The following is a 26498-nucleotide window of genomic DNA, read 5'->3' as shown; positions in this document are numbered from 1 at the left end:
ATGTTGGATGAGGGGATCAATGACAGATGGATGAAGGGATCAATGACAGATGGGTGAGGGGATCAATGGGAGGGGATCAAAGTTACTTGGTTGAGGGGATCAATGTTACTCGGCCGAGGGGATCAATGTTACTCGGCCGAGGGGATCAATGGCGGGCACGAGGGGATCACGGCGACACACCTTGCTGCAGGTGAGGGGATCAATCATACGGGATGAGGGGATCAATGGGAAGGGGATCAATAAGGGGATCAATGACAGGGGATCAATAACAGAGGGATCAATGACAGAGGGATGAGGGGATCAATGTTACTTGGATGAGGGGATCAATGGGAGGGGATCAATGTTACTTGGATGAGGGGATCAATGGGAGGGGATCAAAGTTACTTGGATGAGGGGATCAATGTTACTTGGATGAGGGGATCAATNATACTACACTCCACTACTTAACTGATCTCTATTTACTAGATAATTTATAAAAATCGCAAAAGCAAGAATTGAGACAACCGCCTAGCTTGACGTTTCCCGCGCTTTTTTCAACTTCACAAGTTCACAACATAACCTCCAAATATATTTTTGACAGATCTCCAGCTGATTGTTGACGTATAAAACTACTAAATATGAAAGGCAGATAACGAACCGAAACCCAATTCGTAATAAGTAACTTTTTAAATAATAAGTATAATACACGTTTCTTTATAAGCATTGCTTGCATGATTTTTGTAACAGCGGACTAAAAATTAGTCGGTCCCATCGCTTGGCTGCGATCTCTTCCAGTCTTGGAAACATAGGGAAACTTTGAAAACCTAATTAAACAAAGACTAAATAATATTATTTCAATGTTTAGCTTATTAACTTCTCCCCGAAAACAAAGTTCCATTCGAAACAGAAATTAAGTTTCGATATCGCTTCATCTTTTTTTTTTTTTTTTTTTTCGCTTCCGGTTGTCAAACAGTTCACAACGTAAATTGAGGTTCATGATTACAATCGTAAATACACAGTGTTAAAGTGCGCGATTAGTGCCGTTTGCCACCGAAAACTATAGTTAACTGGTGTAACTTTAACCACAAACGTTAGCTTCGCTGAATATCAGGTGCAAACGAGAATATTCAGTGTGAAATATTTGAGAAATCATCCAACAACACAGTGACATAAAAAATCACTTGAAAACTACCCACCATAGAGAAAAGTAATACATAGGAAATAGAGAACCCTCTCTGTCAAATTTTTGAGCCTACTAATTGACAGCCTGGTGTTAAATTCGCTGTACTTAACCTACGTACGTAACGCTCACATACACACATATTACACGCACACATACATACATAAAGTCCACGCATATGTCGCAGTCAGNAAGAAAAGGCATCGTCCTGCTGACAATCCTCTTTAATGCAATACTGAGATTACAACATTTTCCAGAGTTATGGAAAGTATCCATCATAAACATGATAGCCAAACCGGGGAAGCCTCCTACAGAGGTTACATCATACAGACCCATAAGTCTTCTTCCTTTGCTGTCAAAAGTCTTCGAGAAATTGGTCTTGAAACGCCTACTACCAGCACTAATAGCAGACAAAGTTATACCAGACCACCAATTCGGCTTCCGCCAAAACCATGGGACGACGGAACAAATACATCGAGTAGCGCATACGATACGGCAAGCACTCGAGAAAAAAGAATACTGCTCGGCAGTCTTTCTCGATATCCAGCAGGCCTTTGACCGCGTGTNGAGGGGATCAATGTTACTTGGATGAGGGGATCAATGGGAGGGGATCAATGTTACTTGGATGAGGGGATCAATGTTACTTGGATGAGGGGATCAATGTAACTCGGCCGAGGGGATCAATGGCGGGCACGAGGGGATCACGGCGACACACCTTGCTGCAAGTGACCATCATCCCGCTGCAGAAGCGTAGATGAAGAACCGCCTCGCAGTGGTGTATGAGCGTGTTCAGCATGGCGCCTGTTGTTACGTCCCACACGCGGACTGTGGAGTCTGATGAGCCTGATATGATGGCGCGCTCGTCGTATTGTAGGCAGAGGACGGAGCCCGTGTGCCCTTGGAGCTCCTGGTGGGAAAAAAGAAGATTGAGAAACTATTTATCTATAGTTAACTAGGTAAATAGGTATATGAGCCGACACTAACCCATGTTAACATGGTATGGTGAAGTCAGAAAATTGATATCTTCATTTGATGTATGAAAATTAAAAAAATTAAAATGATGCTACCAATTTTCTGACTTCACCATACCATTTATATGACCATGTTAACATGGGTTAGTGTCGGCTCATATACCTATTTACCTAACACCCTGTAGAGGCAACGTAATATGTATGTACAGCAGTGTAATTCGTGACACCCAAAGTAGCCAAAAAGTTCGCAACACGTCTTTCAAATTCAAATTATTTATTTGCAGAATGTGGTACATTAGATGTTACATAATGAAATGGAGCAGGACACATTCGCCAGATATGAACCAGCATGCAAATGTTTTACACAAGTCAATTTATTATTAATTTAAATTTATATCTTTATTACAATTGGAATAAGGATGTATTGTCAACTTTTTGGCTATTTTGGATGTCATGAACTATCCTACTAATATTATAAATGCGAAAGTTTGGATGTTCGGCGCAACCACGACTGACTCCCCGATTATCCATGATAAATTTTGTCAGTGTGTGCTTGCGCGCCGCATACGTATTGGCGCGCTCACATACAAACCGCGCTCGGTGCGTTTCTATGAAGATGACCTACTCATTTGTATTTACTCTTATAATATCCAGACCGGGAATATAACTTTTGACTATTAACTACAAAAATATTGAACTCAAATGGTAATGATATCAATCATAGACAATCAGCCTTACCTTGACACACTGTAAAGTTTTCCTGTCCCATATTTTGATGGTGTTGTCTCTGAGCCCAGAGACAATTTTGTTGTCGTCGTATTGTAGGCAATACACGCCTTTGGAGTTTTCAGATCTGCAATTTATCCTCTGTGGACAAAACGTACAATTTTTAGCACATAGGTTCCTGAAATAAAGGTTCAAGAGCTAAAAGTGCTATGGAGAGGGCTATGCTCGGTGTTTCTTTACGAGATCGAATTAGAAATGAGGAGATCCGTAAACGAACTAAAGTCGCTGACATAGCCCGACGGATTAGCAAGCTGAAGTGGCAATGGGCAGGGCACATAGTACGCAGAACTGACGGCCGATGGGGCAGAAAGGTTCTGGAGTGGATCTACCGGAAAACGCAGCGTGAGACGTCCACCCACAAGGTGGACCGACGACATCATAAAGGTAGCAGGAAAGCGCTGGACGCAGGCCGCTACTAATCGGGTAACATGGAAAGCATTGGGGGAGGCCTATGTTCAGCAGTGGACGTCCTGTGGCTGAGATGATGATGATGAGCAAAAAACTACAATAAATCAGGTTTGCTGTATGGGAGCCCCTCTTAAATATTACTTTTATTTAGTTTTTAGTTCTATTTTGTTGTTATAGCGGCAATAAAAATACAACATCGGTGAAAATTTAAACAGTCTAGCTATGATGGTTCATGAGATACAACCTGGTGACAGACAGACAGCAAAGTTTTAGTAATAGGGTGCCATTTTTACCCATTTGGGTATGGAACCCCAAAAATCATCCTACCTCGGTGCAAATCATCGGGCCTGTAGGGCCATCTTTTCGTCATACATGCATTATTTGTTTGTGTAAAGAGGTGTTATTGGTAAATCGATTTCAAACTCTAACTTTATTACTGTATTTTAAGCATTGCATGCCCGATATGGGTAGCACTGTCATCATCATCATCATTTCAGCCATAAGACGTCCACTGCTGAACATAGGCCTCCCCCAATGCTTTCCATGTTGATCGATTGGTAGCGGCTTGCGTCCAGCGCTTCCCTGCTACCTTTACGATGTCGTCGGTCCACCTTGTAGGTGGACGTATAAAATACTTGGGCAATAATTAGAAGTATTTTCCCCTATAGCCAGACAGTTCTGACAGTTCCAACTTCTTGCCAGACAGTTTTTTAGGGTAGCTCCCAAAGCCACCATGAACCAAACTTCATAATTCACCAACATTATATCCTATACTGGGAGCATATGCTGACAAACTTTCAGCTTTTATAAAATGACGTAGGTCTGGCGTTCACTAGCTCTTATTCTATAATAATTCTATTCCTAAAATGTGTGTGGCCTAAGAATGGAAGAAGTGTAACAGACCTGCAAGTTGTGTCTTCCCATCCGCCAGTTGTCCTCGATGGATCGTATGTCCTGTATGATTTTGGGGTAGAGTTGCCTGTAGAAAGAGTGGGACGGATGCTGGCAGCCCGGCTTCGGCTTGAACAGGTATTGTATCCTGGAACAAAATACTTTTATTAAGGGTGGATTCCACCAAACAAGAGTAAATATCAATCTAAGAATAAATCGTCAGTTATTCGACATTTTGATATATTATTATTTCCAATACTGAAACTGTCAATGAGCCAGTTATACCAGGAGTTATTCTCGGATAAAAGTTTGGTCGAATCAGGCCTAGTCTATGGTATTTTGGTCACTAGTTGACGCTAGCCGCTGGTAGCTAGCTAGCTAGCTGGTGAATGCAAATGCGACATTCTTACTCGTAGCTTCAGCGCTAACCAGTTGGCGTTACAGTAGTGACTGACTAGACCTTGATATACAGTGGCGCCACCCTAGTAAGTATAACTGCGGTATTCCTACTACCGCTTTAGCAATCTTTCTTCTTGATTCCAAGTTCGCACTCTCTCTATGCTCATTTCCACTCTCGTTGATTCAACTCACCAGCCGGCCATGGCCATCTTGATTTCTCTTGCATCAGCTGCCAGAGCAATGTCGACCTTGTGTCTCTAGCAATAAGACGCACACTCATCAAACTCTCGACTCCAAGCTCGAACTTTCGTTCTTCCCATTTAAGACACTTCAACTGACGAGATATGCCAGAGCAATAGCGACCGTATCTCCCTAGAAATAAGACGCAAACTCGCTTGTCTCTCGCTCCCGCGTCCGCACTTTCGTTCTACTCCACCTGCCAAAGCAATATCGACCTTATTCCCTAGCAATAAGACTCACCAGCCGCGCCGCTCGGCCAGTCCGCGCCACAGCGAGTCGGTGCGCACCTTCCGCTCGACCAGCTTCTTCCACAGCATGCCCTCAGATATGACGCGCTGCCACTCGCGGCACACTATGATAGTAGTGGCAGAGAAATTGTCACCTTATATCCCTAGCAATAGAGTCTCATTGATTCAACCCAGCCTGCCATGGCCATCTTGATTTCTCTTGCATCAGCTGCTAGAGCAATAGCGAGCTTATATTTCTAGCAATAGAGTCCTAATCAACACACGAGCCTGTCATCATGATTCTAAATCCACACTTTCGCTCTTCATATTTCTGTAATTTCAACTGACGCCTGGTGTCAGAGAAATAGCGACCCTATGTCATTAGCAATAGAGTCGCATTGATTCAATTCACCAGCCTGCCATGGCCATCTAGATTTCAAATTCACACTTTCGTGCTGCCCATTACTCTTGCATCAGCTGCCAGAGCAATATAGACCGAGTGTCCTTAGCAATAGAGTCTCATTGATGCAACTCATCAGCCGGCCATGGCCATCTTGATTTCTCTTGCATCAGCTGCTAGAGCAATATCGACCTTGTGCTTCTAGAAATAAGACGCACACTCGTCAAACTCTCGACTCCAAGCTCGAACTTTCGTTCTTCCCATTTAAGACACTTCAACTGACGAGATATGCCAGAGCAATAGCGACTGTATCCCCCTAGAAATAAGACGCAAACTCGCTTGTCTCTCGCTCCTACGTCCGCACTTTCGTACCGCCCATGTTTCTACTCCCTGTCAAAGAAACATCGACCTTATTCCCTAGCAATAAGACTCACCAGCCGCGCCGCTCGGCCAGTCCGCGCCACAGCGAGTCGGTGCGCACCTTCCGCTCGACCAGCTTCTTCCACAGCATGCCCTCAGATATGACGCGCTGCCACTCGCGGCACACTATGATAGTAGTGGCAGAGAAATAGTCACCTTATCTCCCTAGCAATAGAGTCTTAATCAACGCACGAACCTGTCATCATGATTCTAAATCTACACTTTCGCTCTTCCCATTTCTGTAATTTCAACTGACGCCTGGTGCCAGAGAATTAGCAACTTTGTGTCCTTAGCAATAGAGTCTCATTGATTCAACTCACCAGCCTGCCATGGCCATCTAGATTTCAAATACGCACTTCCGCCCTACCCATGTCTCTAGCATCAGCTGCCAGAGCAATATAGACCGAGTGTCCTTAGCAATAGAGTCGCATTGATTCAACTCATCTGCCCGCCATAGCCATCTTGATTTCTCTTGCATCAGCTGCTAGAGCAATATCGACCTTGTGCAGCTAACAATAAGACGTAAACTCACCAAACTCTCGACTCCAAGCTCGAACTTTCGTTCTTCTCATTTAAGACACTTCAACTGACGAGATATGCCAGAGCAATAGCGACCGTATCTCCCTAGAAATAAGACGCAAACTCGCTAGTCTCTCGCTCCCGCATCCGCACTTTCGTCCCGCCCATGTTTCTACTCCCTGTCAAAGTAACATCAACCTTATGCCCTCGCAATAAGACTCACCAGCCGCGCCGCTCGGCCAGTCCGCGCCACAGCGAGTCGGTGCGCACCTTCCGCTCGACCAGCTTCTTCCACAGCATGCCCTCAGATATGACGCGCTGCCACTCGCGGCACACCAGCTCCGCCGCGCAAAGCGAGCGAGCGTCGAGGTATGACAGTATGTTCTCCGCTACGTGGTCTAGGCCTTTTTCTGTGGGAGAAAATATTTAATGTTATTATAATGTGTTGAGCAAGATCTGAAGCAGGACCATTCATTGTGGAAAACCTTGGAGGAGGCCTTTGTCCGGCAGTGGACGTCATTCGGCTGAAACGAACGAACGAGTAAGATCTCTCATTTTTAAGGAACTCCGAATGCAGTTGATATGATAGCAACATTACTAATGACATTGTACAAATCGCATGCCAATAGAAACTGTCAATTTTGGAAATATAGCATTATTTTTGGCATCAAGTTTACTGAGATCACTAGCTACATAAGAGGTGTCAATGCGGGCTTAAAGCTGTATATGTTAAAATTAAAATGTTGGCACAAAACATATTTTTATGTAGAGAATCGAAGTTAGTGACGTCAAATCTAGAGTAAGCTGCATATTACGCTTAACAACGCTTAACTCTATTCAATCTCGAAAAGTTTTGAGTTGAATTCTGTTAGGTTTTCAAAAAGTCGTCCATTGACCCCTTGCATCATTTCCCTACATTTTTAGGTGCCTTGTACATCTTTTGGCTGAAAAGCATAAGCCTAACACAGACCACTGATTTTTAGTCGGCCGATAGTTGGGCCCGATTCTAATTTGTATGAAGAATGAACTTGCACTTCCATACATGTCCAATTGTCCATGTTGATTAATTGCCCGACTTAATTATTGGCCGACAAAAAATCTGTGATCTGCGCCTAGGCTAATACATTAGGCTAGTTTCCTAAAAAAATTTTTTTAGTCCGTCATAATTAATATAAAAAAATATTGGACAAATAATTATGTTTTGAATTGTCAATCAAACAAATAATTACAAAGTTATAGTGCGTTGAAGTTCCGCGCGACGTCACAAAGTGCTGCACTTTTACGCACTCACTGACGTCACGAGCCTTTTCTTTAGAACTTAGCCACGCTTTATCTCTTTACATTTTCATTAGTTATAAAAAGTGAAAAATACGTGTCGAGTAGTATTTGATAAGCTAACTGACGGACTAATTAAAACTCTTGCTTTTTTACCCAGGAAACATCCCTTTTCTAGATCCAGATACTTACTCGGAAGCATACTAATGAAGTCCCTCTGCAGCATCGGCTTGAGGTAGGCGTTGATGTGGCCGTGTTGGTAGTGACACATACGAGCGAGCAGCTGCTCGACGAATTCAACCTGAAAACAAATATCTAGGTTAGATAATATTAGGAGATAGATATAGTTATAGATTGTAATTCACCAATAGGCTAGTTTTATTACGAATTTATGATGCGTTAAGTTTCGCGTGACGTCACAAAGTGCCACACGCACGCCTTGACGTCACGGGCCTCTTGTTTTAAACTTTGGGGCGCTTTCTCTTTCAATTTTCATCATTTTGAAAAAGCAAAAAATAAATGTTGAGTTATTTTCGATAAGTTAACCGACTGACACATTTAAAACTCTTGTTTTATTTACCCAGGAAACATCCCTATTGTAAACGAGATTGCTCGCTAGCTGCAACTGTCAGAACAGAAAATACATGAAATTGCATACACACACACCAGTCGCCTTTATTTGAGGCTTTCCCTTCCACAAAGGCAAGGTGTACCCACTTAAAATCTGCCCTTAGCGAGTTATACTCGCAGAATTGCTAAAATCAAGTGGCAGTGGGCGGGGCACATAGCTCGTAGAGACGATGGCCGTTGGGGCAGAAAAGTTATCGAGTGGCGACCACGGGCTGGAAGACGTAGCGTGGGCAGGCCTTCTGCTAGGTGGACCGACGATCTGGTAAAGGTCGCGGGAAGAGCCTGGATGTGGGCAGCGCAGGAAACCTTGGAGGAGGCCTTTGTCCAGCAGTGGACGTCATTTTGCTGAAACGAACGAACGAGTCAGGAACTGTAAGCTGTAGTATCAGCAGTTGCCTGAAGCATTCGTCTGCATTCCTTGCGCGGGCTGGCTCAGCAGAAAACAGCGAGCGGCTACACCAAAACGCGTTAGTTTCGGTTCTATCTGTCACTGTCGCTCATGCTGTCATCCCGCTTCGCGTGAGAGGGATGATAAGAGTGAGATAGCTATAGTCTGGTCTGTGAGCACGTAGAATTTTGTCCAATGACCCCAAGCTACCCATCCTTATCGCTCGCGCGTAATTATATTGCTGTCGCGACTGTGCGACAAGCGCCCGCAGTGAGTGTGCGAGCGCGACAGCAAAATATTTACGCGCGAGCGATAAGGATGGGTAGCTTGGGGTCATTTGACAAAATTCTACGTGCTCACAGACCAGGTTTTATACCTGGTCTGTCTCGTTCCACCGCGCGAAGTAGTTGAGGCAGGCGTCCCTTTCGGCAGCGTACGCGGCGCTGCTCGGCGCCGGCCGCACGCCCGTGTCGAGGCATGTCAGTGACGTCACCTGCGGAAAAACAGTGACGTCAGGTCGTTTAGTCTTCACTGCAAAAGCACGACATTATTATGCCAAAGGTAAATCTAAATAAAAAGGAGAAACTGACTGACTGACATATCAACGCCTAAACGGCTAAATGTAGGCACTTGAAATTTGGAAGGAACGTAGCTTAGGTACCGTAGAGGTGCACTAAGAAAGGAATTCTTCGGATGTCTTTCCCGAAAACTATAATCCGGGCCTTTTCAAGGCGAGAGTGAATAGGCACTTACAGGGCAGATATGTACCATCCTAGACCGCATCCCACCGCATCTCATCAGGTGCGATTGTGGTCAAATACCTGCCTTATTATGCANATCCCAACTAATATTATAAATGCGAAAGTAACTCTGTCTGTCTGTCTGTCTGTCTGTCTGTCTGTCTGTCTGTTACGCTTTCCCGCTTAAACCTCGCAACCGATTTTGATGAAATTTGGCATAGAGATAGTTTGAGTCCCGGGAAAGAACATAGGATAGTTTTTATCCCGGTTTTTGAAACAGGGACGCGCGCGATAAAGTTTTTCTGTGACAGACAAAATTCCACGCGGGCGAAGCCGCGGGCGGAAAGCTAGTTATGCATAAAAAAATTAAAAAATCCCGAAATACCCACGGGAACGGGAGTTAGCGGGAAAAATCATTTGTATGACAAAATCTAAACCGCGTAAGATAGATGAAGGGGGTAAAACGGGATCCACGCGTACGAAGTCGCGGGCGGCCGCTAGTAGAGAATATTGACGGCGCACTGTAGCAGACGAGGCGAAGAAAATCGGAAAAACTTGGAGTGAGATCAAACGCGAAACTCAAGACCATTGGTTCCCAAAATGGGGGGCGCGCCCCCCAGACGAGGCGCAAAGAACTTTAAAGGGGGGCGCGGGCCATCTGTGTACTTAAGTATAAAAAACCTGCGACCGCTAAGAGAATGCATTCCAGACTGCTCGATACGACCTGTAGCGAATTGTCATCGTGTGGTTGGCAATACTGCTTTCGCTACCAACATGAAGACTCGCTAGGCAGGCGGCCGCCAGATGACACTTCGTACTATTAGACTCGCCCGCGAATTATAAATAATTGTGCAAGAAAAATGTACTGTGTTTAAGCTCATGAATAAACCACGTTATCAAACTTAGCGCGAGTTATATTTTCTTAGAACCTCTACAGAAGTCACTGATACAAGATGTTTTATGGTGCCCACCAACCGGCACCAAATTGGTGACCCCGACGCGTCTGACCACGAAACAAGGTTACAGTGCAAATACATTACTGNGCAACCTCCTAGCCCTGTAGTTACTTTGCCCCAGCAGCCCATAACCACTCGATCTGGTCGAAAGGTTAGATTTAAGACTATTTTAGATTTGTAAATAAGCTTTAATTATTATTTTTATTTTTCAAATTTATAAAAACAAAGGATATCATTATCTTATTTTCAAATGTCTGTATGTAACATAGTTTAAGTGTATTGTTTCCTTTGGTTTTCTTTTTTCTCACGAGTTGTGATGTGTAAATAGGTTAAAATGTTTTACAAGTTCACTTATTTTATTTGTATGAACACCACTCCTTTACATTAATGTTAAATATAATTGTTATAAATCTCGGTGTACTCATAGTAATTCTCCTTTTTACTCCGTGGGGGGGTGGTGTAGCGAATTGTCATCGTGTGGTTGGCAATACTGCTTTCGCTACCAACATGAAGACTCGCTAGGCAGGCGGCCGCCAGATGACACTTCGTACTATTAGACTCGCCCGCGAATTATAAATAATTGTGCAAGAAAAATGTACTGTGTTTAAGCTCATGAATAAACCACGTTATCAAACTTAGCGCGAGTTATATTTTCTTAGAACCTCTACAGAAGTCACTGATACAAGATGTTTTATGGTGCCCACCAACCGGCACCAAAGACCAATAAATAATCTTGACTGGAGGAGGGAGCGCGGAACTTTTTGTATGGTCTAAGGCGGTTATCACACTGCGCCGCGCTCTGCCGCGGTACGCGGGACGACAGATTTAATCATTGTATGCAAGTACCTCAGTTTGTATAGACAACACGCGCGGCACAACACACTGACAATGCGTCTGCGCGCGGGTTTTTTTAATTCGCGGCGCAGTGTGATAACCGCCTAAAGGGAGCGCGTCTCAAATAAGTTTGGGAACCAATGCTCAAGACTGAACGCGATGAAGGACTGTTGTGGACGCCCTCTCCATTTTTAGGGGACATAGGAAATTAAATAAAAAAAAGTAAATCCAATAGAGCAGGGGTGGCCAACCGGTCGATGGCCATGACAAAAAAAATTGCTGTTTCAAGAAGTTTGTAAGTGGTAGATGCCTAGGGTTTCGTAAGTAAACAGTAGATCTTTATGTCTAATCAAGTTGGCCACCCCTGAAATAAAGAGCTACTTAGTTCGCAATTACGAATTTTTAAATCCTGGGGAGGTCTGGAACAAGTATCATCTGGTCATTTAGACCTACATTGCTTGCATCTTGCGCAGAAAAAATCAAAACTGTGAACCCTAAAAATTAGACAACAGCTCTTGAGGAAAACAATATGAAATGGTTTTCCTTATTCTATGATATCTGTAGTCTACATACCACCATCATATCATACAGGTACGTTATTAAACATGACTAAGCATTTCTAAAAAGTGACATCTCACTTCCAAGACTTATTTTCCTTGTGCCATTATACACAAAGTGTTATGTCTTATTATTATCTATTTTATGTTGTTTACCTAAATAGGTGCTGCCTCATCTCTCCTAGACAAAATAACATTGATATTTGTGACAGAATCAATTTCATTATTAGTTCACGGAAAAAATTAGTTAGCTAGCTAAAAAAGATAGCTAAATGACATCTTTGGCTAAAACAGTCTTATGTCTTACTTTATCTGGGATGACTGTTACTGATGAATATACTTTAACTTTAACAAACGACAAAAATCTTTCAAACTCCATACAAATTATGGTTATGGTCATGGTTAAAAAAAGATGGTGCAACTCAGCCTAAGTTAGCCTTAAGTGTGTCAGTGAGAGTGACACTTCCTTCAGGTGTGTTGTTTTCAAAATATCCTACGATATAGCAAGCAATGACTTTCAAATGCAAAATCTATACAGGGTGGCTAAAACAGTGAGGTCTAAAAGAAAAATTTAGATTCCTTACATGAAGATGTATCTAAATCATTCCCTACATGGGGGTTCTAAACTAAGCAAAATCATAGAACATATGTACATGGGGGTGATTTAGATACACCTTGATGTAAGGAATCTAAATTTTTCTTTTAGACCTCACTATTTTGGCCACCCTGTATTGCTATTCACACATTACATTAAGATGTTCAAAATAATAAAGGACAGAATAGATTAATTGTCTAAAAATTGGACTCATGGCTCTCATTACTAGTGCCAGCTGTTTTAGGGTCTTCACTGATATCGTTCGATTACCTTCAACAATGTGCAACCGTTTCTGACTCATTGACTCATTTGTCACAGTGATTGTATTGCTCCACCAATGAATTACAGTGTACAGTCAGTGTGAGCTCAGGTTTCTTGCAAAATAGTAGTAATCTTACTAATATTATAAATGCGAAAGTTTGGATGTCTGGATGTTTGTTACTCTTTCACGCAAAAACTACTGAACGGATTTTGTTGAAACTTTACAGTATTATTGTTTAAAACCCCGAATAACATATAGGCTATAATTTATCTGTGACACTAAATTTCATGCAGGTGAAGCTGCGGGAAAAGCTAGTTACAAATATTTAAGACACTAGTTTTAGTTTGATATGCCGTTTTTTGTGTACAAGTTAAATAAAAAGGGTTAGTGTATTGTTGATTAGTTAATTTGTGATTTCCTCTTATTGCATGATAGATCTCTTGAGTGTATCAAGTTAAGATATGCTAAACATTGTTTGTATGTCAGGGAGAATTGAAAACACATTTATTTTTGTTTATACCTTGTTAGTGAAAAATCTATGTGTATGGATAACAGCACATTAATGTACTAATATAGTCTCAAAGTTCAAATTGTTACTAACCAAACTATGGACTGCTTTTGTTTGAAAATAAATTATTTTTATTTTTTTATTATTTTTATTAATGTAAGCAAAGTGACATCTTAGGTATGATTTTGGAATACAAATGTATAGTATGATGAACTATGATGTGCTGGATATTATGTTCTTACTGGAAATAGCTTAGACCCTGTATAAGCTACATTTAATAAAAAAATTAAGACAGTTTTGGCAGCAGAACTGTTTTGGTCTCTATAAGCATTTTACTAAGTGGACTCCCTTTCACCTAGTTTTTTACAATAATTACAACTAAAATATGCTGCAAAGGTGCTTTTTAAATCATAGAAGAGTCCTAATTGATTGTGAGATGATGATTATGGCAAATACTGCACTAGGGAACACTTTCTAACAACAATAAAGACAATTTGCAGTTATTACAAGCCCATACATCCCTAGAACTGGTTGGCTGTAGTCAAATGCATAACACACATGTCGTAACGACTGCTTTACACGCTCAAATAACAAGCACGACCAGCATTATGTCATAAAATGAGCATTGTCTTCAGAATCATTGCGAAACAAAACCTAAGTAGGACACTCAATTTTGCATGAACAGCTAAGAGATGAGCAATCAATTTTAAGATAAATCACTAAAATGAACCTCAATGTACGTTATTAAGCCATTTATTTCAATACAACAACTAGTGACCGACCGAATATTCGTTTTCGTTTTCGTTTTCGGCCATTTTCGGCCAAAAAATGGACATTCGGCCATATTTTCGTTTTCGGCCAAAAACCAGCCGAAGCTTCGGCCAAACCGAATACCAGAAATACGTGAATAAGATGGTGACGTTTATCGTTCCAATATCTTTATCCAAGTTCAAAATTGAATACAAATAAAACCAAAGAGTTTTAATTAAGTTTAATTGTTTCAAAATAGAGTCTAATGCAGATTTGAAATACACCATTAGTCACTAGTCGGGAGCCTACAGACTTTTCGCAGTTGAGCAATAAGTATTTGAAATGCGACGAACCATGGATCGAGTGCGTCGCGCTTTTCGTACTCATTTCAATATTCAGCGATTGAATGACGGCGCAAGCATCATATCAACAACTTACCTCATCGTGAGTGCAAAAGTTCAAGCAAGAAAGAAGTCGTCCACAGAATTCCTCCAAACCCATTAAACTCAGTAGCGACGCCAAACGGGTGGCCCAAGTTCAAGACGAAATTATGCGGAATTTGCATAAATCAACAAGTCAATTGTATTGTCGCANAGGAGTATGAAGAATAATTGTACCAAGTTTCGTTAAAATCCGTCGAGTAGTTTTTGTTTCTATAAGGAACATACAGACAGACAGACAGACAGACAGACAGACAGAAAGACAGACAGACAAAAATTTTACTGATTGCATTTTTGGCATCAGTATCGATCACTAATCACCCCCTGATAGTTATTTTGAAAATATATTTCGTGTACAGAATTGACCTCTCTACAGATTTATTATAAGTATAGATGACTGTTACTGATGAATATCTAAGGCTGGGTAGCACCATCTTACTTTAACTTTAACAAACGTCAAAAATCTGTCAAACTCCATACGAAAAACACTGGTTGGTTATGGTTTATGGTTAAAATAAAATGGTGCAACTCAGCCTAAGTTAGCCTTAAGTGTGTCAGTGACACTTCAGGTGTGTTGATTTCAAAATATCCTATGATACTTATAGCAAGCAATGACTGTCAAATGCAAAATCTATTTTGCTATTCACACATTACACTAAGATGTTAAAAATAATAAAGAACAGAATAAATTGTCTAAAAATGAGACTCATGTCATGGCTCTCATTATTAGTGCCAGCTGTTTCAGGGTCTTCACTGATATCGTTTGATTACCTTCAACGGTGTGCAACCGTTTCTGACTCATCTCATTTGTCACAGTGATTGTATTGCTTAAACAATGAATTACAGTGTACAGTCAGTGTGCAGCTCAGGTTTCTTGCAAAATAGTAGTTATTACAACTACACTCAACATCAAATAAATCGCACCTTCCTGACGCAAACTTTAAAGAACTTCTTCTGACACAATCATGGTACCCCAACAATATTGGTGTTATTTGAAAGCTCAATAAATAAACTTAAAGAAAAATGCGACTAGAACCTTGAAGTTACCATAAATGTGACTTGAAAAAAGACCTTACTTGGGGCTCACCTCTGGGATCAAGTAGACCAATTTTTATGGTTATAAAACAAAATAATGATCTCACGTGTCCTCTTTAACAGATGGATAGCGATTAATCCCAACTTAACAGTTCTATAGCCATAAAAGTTGGCTCAAGCGTAACTACCTATTTTTTGAAGAAGTGACTCTGGATTCCTCTAAAGACACATTTTTGGGGTAAAAACCTTTCCTTTAGTGAAATGAAGTTTAGAGCTAGGCTTTTAAATGGTGCCAATATTGGTGGGAAGTGGGGATGCATACGTTTGAAAGTGCTTGTCGCGGGAGGTGCGATTTATTTGATGTCGAGTGTAGTAGTTACTAACGGCCGCCCGCGATTTCGTACGCGTGTATCCCGTTTTACCCTCTTAGGGGTGGAGTTTCGTAAAATCCTTTCTTAGCGGATGCCTACATTATAACATCTACCTGCATGACTAATTTCAGCCCGATCAGTCCAGTGGTTTGGGCTGTGCGTTGATATATCACTATGTCAGTCAGTCAGTCACCTTTGAGTTAATTTAGATTTTTGATATGCTGTTTTTTGTGTACAACTTAAACGGAAAGGTTTAGTGTATTGTTGATAAGTTAATTTGTGATTTCCTCTTATTGCATGATAGATCTCTTGCTTGAGTGTATCAAGTTAAGATATGCTGAACAATGTTTTTATGTCAGGGAGAATTGAAAACACGTTTATTTTGGTTTACACCTTATACAATGATGTAATATACTGAAAAATAAATGTGTATGGAAAACAGCATATTAATGTAAGAACCGTGACATCTTAGGTATGAATTTGGAATACAAATTTAAAGTATGATGTGCTGGATATTATGTACTTAGTGGAAAAAGCTTAGACCCTATATTATAAGCTACATTTAATAAAAAAAATTAAGACAGTTTTGGCAGTACAACTGTTTTGGTCTCTATAATAAGCATTATACTAAGTGGTCTCCCTTCACCTAGTTTTTTACAATAATTACAACTAAAATATGCTGCAAAGGTGCTTTTTAGATCATAGAAGAGTCCTAATTGATTGTGAGATGATGATTATGGCAAATACTGCACTAGGAACACTTTCTTACAACAATAAAGACAATTTGCAGTTATTACAAGCCCATACATCCCTAGAACTGGTTGGCTGTAGTCAAATGCATAACACACATGTCGTAACGACTGCTTTACACGCTCAAATAACAAGCACGACCAGCATTATGTCATAAAATGAGCATTGTCTTCAGAATCATTGCGAAACAAAACCTAAGTAGGACACTCAATTTTGCATGAACAGCTAAGAGCTGACCAATCAATTTAAAGATAAATCACTAAAATGAACCTCACTGTACGTTATTAAGCCATTTATTTCAATACAACAACACCACTAATACATTTTTTTGTTGTTTTTATAACGTAACCATGGCTTCCATTACGAATTACATCCTATGTTTACGCGAGATATTGCCAAGTTTTAACGATTGTACTGCCAAATAACGGTTCGAATAGTCTCGAGAATGAGTTCATGAATAAGTTATAATGTTAGATTTTGATGAAAAAACTAATATTTTAAACATCCGCAATGCAGAGCACGAGAGGTTTACTTGTACTCGTCAAGGCTTTTAACTGTCATGTAATTGTAAAATTATGTATTTTAAACAATTCTTACAACGGTTGCATCCAAAATACATGGAAATCATCAACGTTATTTGGCTGGGACCATCGTAAAATAAAAAATAGTCCATAGCTTCGAACGGTACAGGGCTAAAGATGGCGGAACCAGCCATGACATTACGGTATGCTCTCATTAAATTTTACTGGCTTACCTGCGGCGGTATGGTGTCTTCTATCATCCGTTCAGTCTCCATTTCTGTTATTTCACAAAACACATCAATGATAGTCCACTATAAACTCCACTAAAATAACCAAATCACAATCGCTAAATATTCATCGCTCGCATGACGTCAAGACTGGAATTGTTTTTTTTGTGAACGGCAGCCAAACGGTAGAACACGGAGTGTGAAACTATACAGCTCAATAAAAATCTTGTTGGAATCTAAAACTGTCGCAATTTAGATAACAAAATATTGATAAATTGTAGTTATGCTTTTTAATTATTACTAAAGCAAAATTTATTACAATTTGTTATCTTGATGTAGATGTTCTATAATCTCGCTTTGAAGAAATAATCCCTAATAAAATGCGGCTCTTGCACGTAAAATGGAACGTTGTTAATACGTTTTGTTAATGCACTAAACAATATAAAAACCACTTTTACTATTATTACTATAGCTTTTCATATGTATACAAAGCTAAAATTAAATAAAATGTTAAATTAATATAAAAATGCGCTCTATAAAGCTACGAAAATCTTAAAACTAAAGTCAATAATTATTTTTTGTTGTGATGTTAACGGAATGAATAAAACTCAACCAATGCCTACGTCATTGACAAAACTTGATAGGTGTGTTTCACAGAGCAAAGTAATGTGTTTCTTTTTTGAATTTCTGTTTATATTGTTACGTATGGAATCATTATACAAAAAAGTAGTGAACATTCCAAGATAGGTATTGTCCGGGAGCGTTAATGTTAAAATATTTATAAGCTATTACTAGAAAGAAGCACGCTGTTACTTTTATTTTCGTTTGTCAGTCAAGTGAAGGAAATCTCATTGAATTTTCAATTTTGTGATCTTACTTGGATTATTTTTAACTTGTAATGATACGAATAAACTACTCGAATATTGTGCGATAGCTTAGCTGTGTCTCTCTAAAGGAGACAATCTTATTACCGAATCACGACTGAACATAATTTCATATACACGCATCACAAAGTAAAGTTTGTTTAAATTGTTTGAAATAATACATAATGTAAATCATCCTGCGATAATTCTGCAACTAGTGTTGCCTATTTCACCAACGGATACCTTGCTGGTGCGTATTAAAACAATTATTTGTAGTTCTTTGCTAAAAGTTGTGATATCTACTTATTAATGTTATGTAAATAAATTAGTCATTACCTTGCCATTCTATTAGAATGGACTATAAATTTGGAAGTCAATATTGATAAAATTGTTGCTTACGAACAAGTTTATAAGTAAGACCTAACAAACAAGTTTTAAATAAAAATAAAGCATTAAAGCAAAAAATTCATTGATTTATCTGAATGTCTGTATGTTCCTTGGTCTACTATTGACAGGTTGAATGAGAATCACTATTCAATCAAACAAGAAAGAGTCAAGCTAGTTGCACTCTTACTTTAATAACAAACGTCAACAATCTGTCAAACTCCATACAAAAAACACCGGTTATCATTATAGTATTAAAGTAAAGTGGTACAAGTCATCCTTAATCCTCATTTTTTGTTGTAGGCAGACAAAATGTTATCAGACGACAGAGTGGAGAACAGACATGGGCCTCCCGGAGTCAATTCAAGGTCTCTCAGCGCTGCTCATTCCGCTGCAGATCTTGAGGTAAGATACGTGGAGTTTCTCCGTAGTTTTTACAGTTCCTGAGATGGAATTTTAAATTTAAATTTTTAAAATGTAATAGAGTAGACTTTGTATGGTTGACAGCACATCTATCTATTGTGTTGCAAAGTTGTAGTCATTACAATTATTATAAATGCATATTATTGAAATTCCATCCATAATAAACCCAGTTTGAATGAAAAAACTAAAGTATCTCATGTACCTATTTCTTTTTTGTTTTTCATTTTTGTAAAAAACTTATTATTGAATGTTTTTTAAAGCTAACAATTTTCCTTAAATCATTTTTGGTTTAATCATTATCTAAACCAAAAAAAGCAAATGATACATTATGCATTACTTATAGAAAAAAGGTGTTCATTACACAAAAATAATTTATTTTAGAGACAAAATAAATATCCTCATTAGGTAACAAATTGCATGACAAAAGTATGTAAACAGGAAAAACTTATGAGGAAATACTAAATGATCATTCTATTATAGATTTTTTATAGCTGCAATATTTTTACCTGATCTGATCAGTTTCTTTTTATTACCTGTTCACCGTAAGCATAAATATTATAAGTAGGTAAATTGTATCTGGGTCATTCCATCNAATGACCCATCTGCAAATTTTTTAGGACTTATACGCTAAAAATCGCGCGGGTGCCTGCACGGGAGTCCTTTATTTTGTATCGAAAATACTAAATAGTATGAGTGGCGGGGCTAGGATGCGCGACGTGATAAAATCTTATTGGTGATTTTAGATGAAAAATGTATGGGCCTATAGCGTAAAATCGATAAAATGCCATGATAAGAGCTTATCTTCTACACGCGCAACGGGGGGCATGCGTGCATTTAAATTTCATTTTGTCGCACGAGGCGGGTATTCGCGCTGAGCTTAAACGTAGGCCTTACAACGCATAAGCTAACTGCGCACCTCGCTGGAATGCGAATCTTCCTCCCACTCCCCCGCAAACCTCCCCTCGTTCGCCCCGTCCGTACTAGAGCGTCGGTGTGACGTCACGGCTTCCAGGTGCGCGATTAAAGGACGTAGCATATTTATCAACCGTAAAAGGTCATCGTAACCGTATCAACTCGAGGCGGTCAGTATTCTTTTTATGAAACTCCATACTGCAACGCACTCTGAAGCTTCAACAACACCAACGCGTGCAGATCGCCATCGCCGGCGCGATCAAAGACCAATGACAGATCGCGCGACCTGTCATTGGCCCCTGATCGCGCGACCTGTCATTGGCCCCTGATCGCGCCGTGATCGAGCCGGCGATATTGATCTGCACGCGTTGGTGTGGTTGAAGCATTACCATAACGTAAACGCCTCGCTTCGTGGATGACATCGCGAAAGGCGATGACAGCTTATGAAAGGCGATACGGTGTTGACTTGATCCCTATCCGAGTTGATAAGTCTGCTATGACCTTTAAGCATATCACCTCCTACGGAATCTTCAGGGAGAGTGGGAAAAAAGGCAAAAGATAAACTTAACTTACATCTTCTTCGTCGCTCGCTACACTCTTGCCAGAGTGGTCGTAACACCTGGTTTGGTGGCATTCCTCCCGCATTGCAGCCTTTCTTGTACACTCGTGGAGTGGACCATTGAGTGCGGTTTTGACCTGATCAGACTTAACTTAAAACTAACTATTTATTGAGCTTTCCGCCCGCGGCTTCGCCCGCGTGGAATTTTGTCTGTCACAGAAAAACTTTATCGCGCGCGTCCCTGTTTCAAAAACCGGGATAAATAAATATTAAATAAATTCTTTATTGAATAACTTATTGACAGTTTTAACAATAGGCTAATATAAAACTATAATAGGTAAAAGTACATACGTGCCTGAACTAAGAATTATAAACTATCCTATGTCCTTTCCCGGGACTCAAACTATATCTATTCCAAATTTAGGTTAGGTTAGTTTAAGACAGACAGACAGACAGAGTTACTTTCGCACTTATAATATTTATTAGTATAGATAGATTTTTCTTCTCCAGGTCCTCCGTGAAATAGACCACGTGTACTTCTCTCCTCCATCCGAGTTCGACGCGGGCCGCTATGTGTTGGAACACGCGCCCAGCCCGCCCACTCTGGAAGCCGTCGAGCAGATGTTCACCAAGCTCAAGCGGCAGCAGCAGGTCAGTTGGAGGCAGAAAGAAGGAGGTATCATCATTTCAGCGTAGACTTCCCTGGAGGCAGTAGGAAATACCACCATCATCATTTCAGCCCAGCCTTTAGCTCCTAGGTTCTCTGCTGGAAACAGTAGTCATTATCATTTCTTCAGCCTAGCATTAAGCTTCTAGGTCTTTGGCTGGACCTAGCAGGAGTTGCCATCATTATCATTTCAGGTTTGCAGTGTACTAAATAGTGACGCACGACGCAACGCTACGCGATGATACAAGCAAAGGATGCCATTGGTTTGATACCGGGTTCTCGCGCTTGCCTAAGTCAGCGACGGGTCAGACCTGACTGAGGACACAGCCTTAAAACCTAGTTCTTCATTGCTGAATGCAGATGGAAGATACCATTGTCATTTCAAGAGACAGTAGATCCAATGGGTTTGTCCCTACCCCCGTCGCATTATAAAAGACCACGTGTACTTCTCGCCTCCATCCGAGTTCGACGCGGGCCGCTACGCACTGGAACACGCGCCTAGCCCGCCCACGCTCGAAGCCGTCGAGCAGATGTTCACCAAGCTCAAGCGGCAGCAGCAGGTAAGCTAGTGGCATTGTGGACATCATTTCAGCTTAGACTTGGACTTCTAGGTCCCTTTGTTAGAGGCAGAAAGAAGGAGGTACCATCCATCATTCATCAGCGTTTCAGTAGCCTTAAGATCCTAGGTCCTTAGCTGGTGACTGTAGAAACGAAGTCACTTCGCGTAACAAGTCAGCCTAAGCTCCTATATCCTTTGCTAGTGGTAGTAAAAAAGCCACCAAGCTCAAGCGGCAGCACCATCTTACCTAAATCTGTCGCCATAACAACATTGTTGTGTTCCGACAGTTAAAGATAGCCATTCCTCCGTGGTTGAGGATTCCGAGTGAAGCTTGCTTACAGTCCCCGAAAGTTCTTCGTTGTGGACAAAAAAAATCCATCACTTCAGCTTAGCCTTAGAATACTACGTCTCATCCAAATCATCATCATCTTCACCATGTCAGCCACAGGACGTTCCACTGCTGAACATAGGCCTCTCCCAATGATTTCCACATCGCCCGGTTGGTAGCGGCCTGCATCCAGCGCCGTCCTGCTACCTTTATGATGAGTTAGAGCAAGGTTCTGGAGTGGAGGCCACGTACCGGCAAACCCAGTGTGGGTCGTCTACCCGCAAGGTGTAATCTCACTGATTAATTAACAAGAAAATAACAAGAAAATAAAAATAACAAGAGAGTCTTGAATTACCGGACTAGCTACATATCTTTTATTTGAAGCGGGATCGATTCTCATAATAGGTTCTTTTATCTTTTCCAGGTAGTCTCCGGCAAAGCGCTCCACCTGATCTCCCAACAGCGCGACAACTGCGACCGTGAGTTTGCCGAAATCCAAAACATTCGCGAACAGCTAGCCAACACCTTAGAGACCTGTCGCCAAGCTAGGGAACACCTGCGCAATTCCTCAAACCATTTGACTATCTCCACCTTTGTCATTCTAGCTAACGTGAGAAAGAGACAGATAATCCGTTCGGTGCTGAAATCTCTCGAACTGCTCCGGAGTTTGCGCAGCGTCGAAAGAGATGTCGCGGAGTTGCTTAACAAAAAAGAATACTTTGAAGCGATAGAACTCATTCTCAAAAGCAGAAAAGCGGCTGCAAATCACAAAGAATACACGTGCATAGCGGATTTAGCCACTAGATTGCAGGATACCTTAGATATGACGGAGGAAAAGTTAGATTCGGTGTTGTCATCAATATGCTACAATTTCGATGAGAAAACTTTTAGGAAATTGAGACGCGCGTACACTTTGTTAGGCAAAACTCAGGCTGCTATGGAGCAGTTACATATGCATTACTCTTCAGCAGTGAACGAGACCTCCATAGAGGCTGTGAAGCCGTATATAGGGGAGGTTTCGATGGAAATGAAGTTCCAAGATATGTGTCAAGCGGTGCAACCAACCAAAGCTCCTATATGCCTACTGAATCTATGCGAAAACCTGTTCTTGATCATGAGGAGTTACTACTTGCTAGTCAACTGGCATACTAAGCATGATGAGGAGGAAACGAGTCCAAGTACCAGTAATGTGTTTGAAATAGAAAGGAATGTCAGCAGGGAGTACATTAGGCAGAAGTTAAAAGCTGGGCTGATCAGGATATGGCACGACGTCCAGGCTAAGGTGTCCACGTTTTTGAAAAGCTCCGGCTTGGAAGAGTACCCTTTTGAAAAGTTTATACAAATGCTAGGAATATTAAGGAAATTGACGCAAGTGGCCGAAGTGTTTTGCGGCGACAAGTCGGACCTTCTGCAAGATTTTATCAAGACGCAGAGCGTTTTGTACATCAAAAACTACCATAGAGGCAGGATGGAGGAGTTGAAACTCTTTTTGGAGAACGAGGGTTGGGAACAGTGTCCTGTCAAGTCAACTTTCAACCTGCTAAACTTGCAAGAGTTTAAGCAGTTCAAGAAATATTTAAATCCGAAATCAGACACGTCTATGATCAAAACGCTATCAGATGGAACCTCCTCCGTACATTCCCAAGAGGACAGCGTGTATATTGTGAAATATTTCAACCAAAAAACAAACCACACACCTTTCGAGATCTTCCGTAACGAAAACGTAACTAACGACGACATTTTCGGCCTAGAACCTGAATTGGAACCCAGTGACGAGTCAGATGATGAGCCTGAAGAATTGAAAAGGGAATTCGTTGATGAAGTTGACAGACACGAATACACAACCACAAATAACAACGAGAAGATTCTGGAAAGCCCTTCGAAGATCAAAGAGAGCGTCATAGTAACGAATACCACTCTATCAGTGCTGAGAAATTGTGGACAGTACTTGCAAATCTGCAGGTACCTTCCCCAGATTTCTTTAGAAGTGGTCATGCTCATGAACCAGTTGTTTGACTACTATTTCTATACAGTCCACCTGTTTTTCACGTCAGATTTGGATGTGGCATCTACAACCTTATACAGTACAAAATTGAGTGCATCCTTGAAGAGGATATCGAATAGTATCGACACAACTTCAGGGGACGGTGATGGAAAGGCGTTTTTATGTCCGGACCTGCCTCAGCACTTGGATATGAATTCAGAGGAGACTTTACATGGTCTGACCGAGAGAATTGTGGCAGTTGAAAGCGTGATATTCCTGGCTAAACAGTACGAGTTGCTCCAACCGTATTTGGAGTCCATAGTAGCGTCACATCAGAAGCTGATTTTGGAGCATTTTAGAGACAACACGCTGGCTGTAGTGGTAGACCTACGAATGCCAGTATACATGTGTTCAGCATCTAAAGCTGTCGACGCGAGATCGGCTCTTATCGCCATGTCCCAAGTGAGATGGGACGTGAAAAACGTCGCAGTGGAACATAGCCCTTACGTGGACATGATAACGCGCAAAATCCAAGTCTTCGCTTTACGTCTCGAAAACATATCCGCCAAAGTGACTCTGAACATCGAAGTGCTGAATTCTATCTGGTCTATGGTCTCAAAATTCATAGTCCATTTGCTGGTCGAAGGGTTTTCTAACGCTTCCAAATGCTCGAACGGGGGGAGAGGTCTCATGCAGTTAGATTATCGGCAGTTATTCGTGAAATTAGAAAAGATATCTGGGTTGAAACCTATTCCGTATCAAGACTACGTTGACAGATATGTGAAAGCGTATTATTTACCAAGGAAAGGTCTAGAAGAATTCGTAAGAGAGAGGACTGAATATTCCAATAAGCATCTCCTAGCGTTGATCACGAGTGCTTGTGAAAATAAGAGGGACAGGCAAGCTTTAACGGCGATAATTGAAGGCAAAGACGCGCCATCTTGAATTTATTTGGATGATTTTCCTAAAATGTACTTAATTAATTTTTAAAAAGCTTAAAACTGGTTTATTTAATTTAAATAAAATAACTAGTCCCAAAAAGTTGAACTTGTTCGTGACTGCACATCAAATCATGCCTACATAATATAGTTATCCGACGATCGAAAAAGATACATTTTATCCCTAACTAACAAATAAATATGACAAAAGAACTGGTTGATCTAGCCTTAGTGGGGACTACAAAATTGTTCTGTCCTTGTTAAATAGCGCAAAATTGATATAAATTAATTAATTTGTCAAAATAAAGTCGAATATTAATGGTACAAAATTATGTCTTAGGTATAAGATATAAAAATGCATATAATCCTGTATGTTAAAATATAGCTTACTAATTATTTTCATCTGATTTAATATTATGTTCATAGATTATTGATTTAATTGATCCATAGTTCTCAATTCGTTTTAGTTATTTTATGAAATTAATTTTATCTTTGCAAAGCGATCTGAGTGGGACTGAAATTTTATATGGTCCTTCGAGCCGGATAAGTCATCTTATTAATGTATTGTACTTAATAATTAACAACTGTGAAAGTCACAAACTGAGTTTATGTAGTTATATGAAATAAGTACAGGTAACCATTAATGTTATGAAATGAATTGTCTAACAACCAAGTTTCTTTTATGGCCAAGACCCGGAAACTTAAGGCCAGTTGTTTTTTGTCACTCAGTGAGTGCGGGAGTGGTGACATTGACATCATCATCATCATCAACAGCCCTTTACAGTCCACTGCAGGACTATGAGCCTCCTCTACTATAGTGGAGGGTTTTGCCATAATCCCCACGCTTGGCAGGCGGGTTGGAGATCGCAGTTTAAAAGATTGATGTTTTTCAGAGAGCGCTGCTGCCCGTTCTCTGTTTGTTGTGTATAGTCCCTAAGTCGCCTCTTACGACACCCGCGGGAAGAGTAGGGGTCGGTGACAAATGTATTCTACTCTGCCGTCACCACACGGCTTGACATATTATGATGTGACAGAGCATACAAAAAATCTGAAAGACTGAAGTCTCTCTGACTTTTGACGTCACAAAAACACCCTCCCGTGCCCTCCCATGCCTCAGGCACTGACGCCCGTATTCACAAACGATGCTTGCATAAGTGAAGCAGCAAATCGAACGCACAGCGTTGAATAGAGCTCTGTGATTGGTCCATGTGTCACTGTGCGTCCACGCGCACTGTGAGACCTGATAGTAATGTTTGTGAATACGGGCGTGGTTCAGTTAAACTCTAGACCAGTGGTTCTTAACCGGTGGTCCGCGGACCACTGGTGGTCCCTGGAGGCATTCCAAGTGGTTCGCGAAGACATCGTAATAAACAAGTGACGTGACGTGATGAGTCGAGTCAACACAACGTAAACGGCGCACAGTGGGCGAGAAATGAACCTCCCCTTTCATAAGATTTTAAAAAAAAAAGTGGTCCTTGACAAGACAGAAATTTGGTAAAATGGTCCCTCGTGACTTAAAGGTTAAGAACCACTGCTCTAGACCTAGGTACTACAAGAATTAATTATATTATTTAACTGAAATGTACCTCTCTAAAATTAATTATTATCTTTTACTTTTCAGA

General features: G+C 40.8%; 2 protein-coding genes across 6 annotated transcripts; one reads left to right on the top strand and one right to left on the bottom strand.

Annotated features, from left to right (window-relative positions):
* Window positions 1-40: 40 nt before the first annotated feature.
* On the bottom strand, window positions 41-17424 carry slmb (beta-transducin repeat containing E3 ubiquitin protein ligase slmb). Of its 3 annotated transcripts, none has more exons than XM_028306532.1 (8): window positions 17266-17424; window positions 9090-9206; window positions 7888-7996; window positions 6644-6830; window positions 4228-4363; window positions 2869-2997; window positions 1875-2066; window positions 41-180 (listed from the first exon to the last, which is right to left on the bottom strand). In XM_028306532.1, the coding sequence occupies exons 1-8, from the start codon at window positions 17305-17307 to the stop codon at window positions 106-108; spliced, it is 987 nt and encodes a 328-aa protein (XP_028162333.1). In that variant the 5' UTR covers window positions 17308-17424; the 3' UTR covers window positions 41-105. The 3 variants fall into 3 exon arrangements, 2 of the variants coding, with proteins under 2 accessions (XP_028162333.1, XP_028162332.1); XR_003656010.1 differs by lacking the exon at window positions 41-180 and adding an exon at window positions 267-402 and having other exon boundaries at window positions 1739-2066; XM_028306531.1 differs by lacking the exon at window positions 41-180 and adding an exon at window positions 308-342 and having other exon boundaries at window positions 1799-2066.
* A 510-nt stretch (window positions 17425-17934) lies between these two features.
* Vps50 (vacuolar protein sorting 50) lies at window positions 17935-25453 on the top strand. 3 transcript variants are annotated; one of them, XM_028306525.1, is made up of 4 exons: window positions 17935-18372; window positions 18814-18911; window positions 20911-21051; window positions 22379-25453. In XM_028306525.1, the coding sequence occupies exons 2-4, from the start codon at window positions 18819-18821 to the stop codon at window positions 24881-24883; spliced, it is 2739 nt and encodes a 912-aa protein (XP_028162326.1). In that variant the 5' UTR covers window positions 17935-18372; window positions 18814-18818; the 3' UTR covers window positions 24884-25453. The 3 variants fall into 3 exon arrangements, with proteins under 3 accessions (XP_028162326.1, XP_028162327.1, XP_028162328.1); XM_028306526.1 differs by having other exon boundaries at window positions 18810-18911; XM_028306527.1 differs by lacking the exons at window positions 17935-18372; window positions 18814-18911; window positions 20911-21051 and adding an exon at window positions 21336-21627.
* The last annotated feature ends 1045 nt before the right edge of the window (window positions 25454-26498 follow it).

The sequence above is a fragment of the Ostrinia furnacalis genome, unplaced genomic scaffold (genome assembly GCF_004193835.3).
Source record: "Ostrinia furnacalis isolate ACB-3 unplaced genomic scaffold, ASM419383v2 OfSCF2030, whole genome shotgun sequence".
Taxonomy (NCBI): domain Eukaryota; kingdom Metazoa; phylum Arthropoda; class Insecta; order Lepidoptera; family Crambidae; genus Ostrinia; species Ostrinia furnacalis.
Note: the sequence above shows the minus strand (reverse complement) of the source record. Positions and strands in the feature narration are given on the sequence as shown.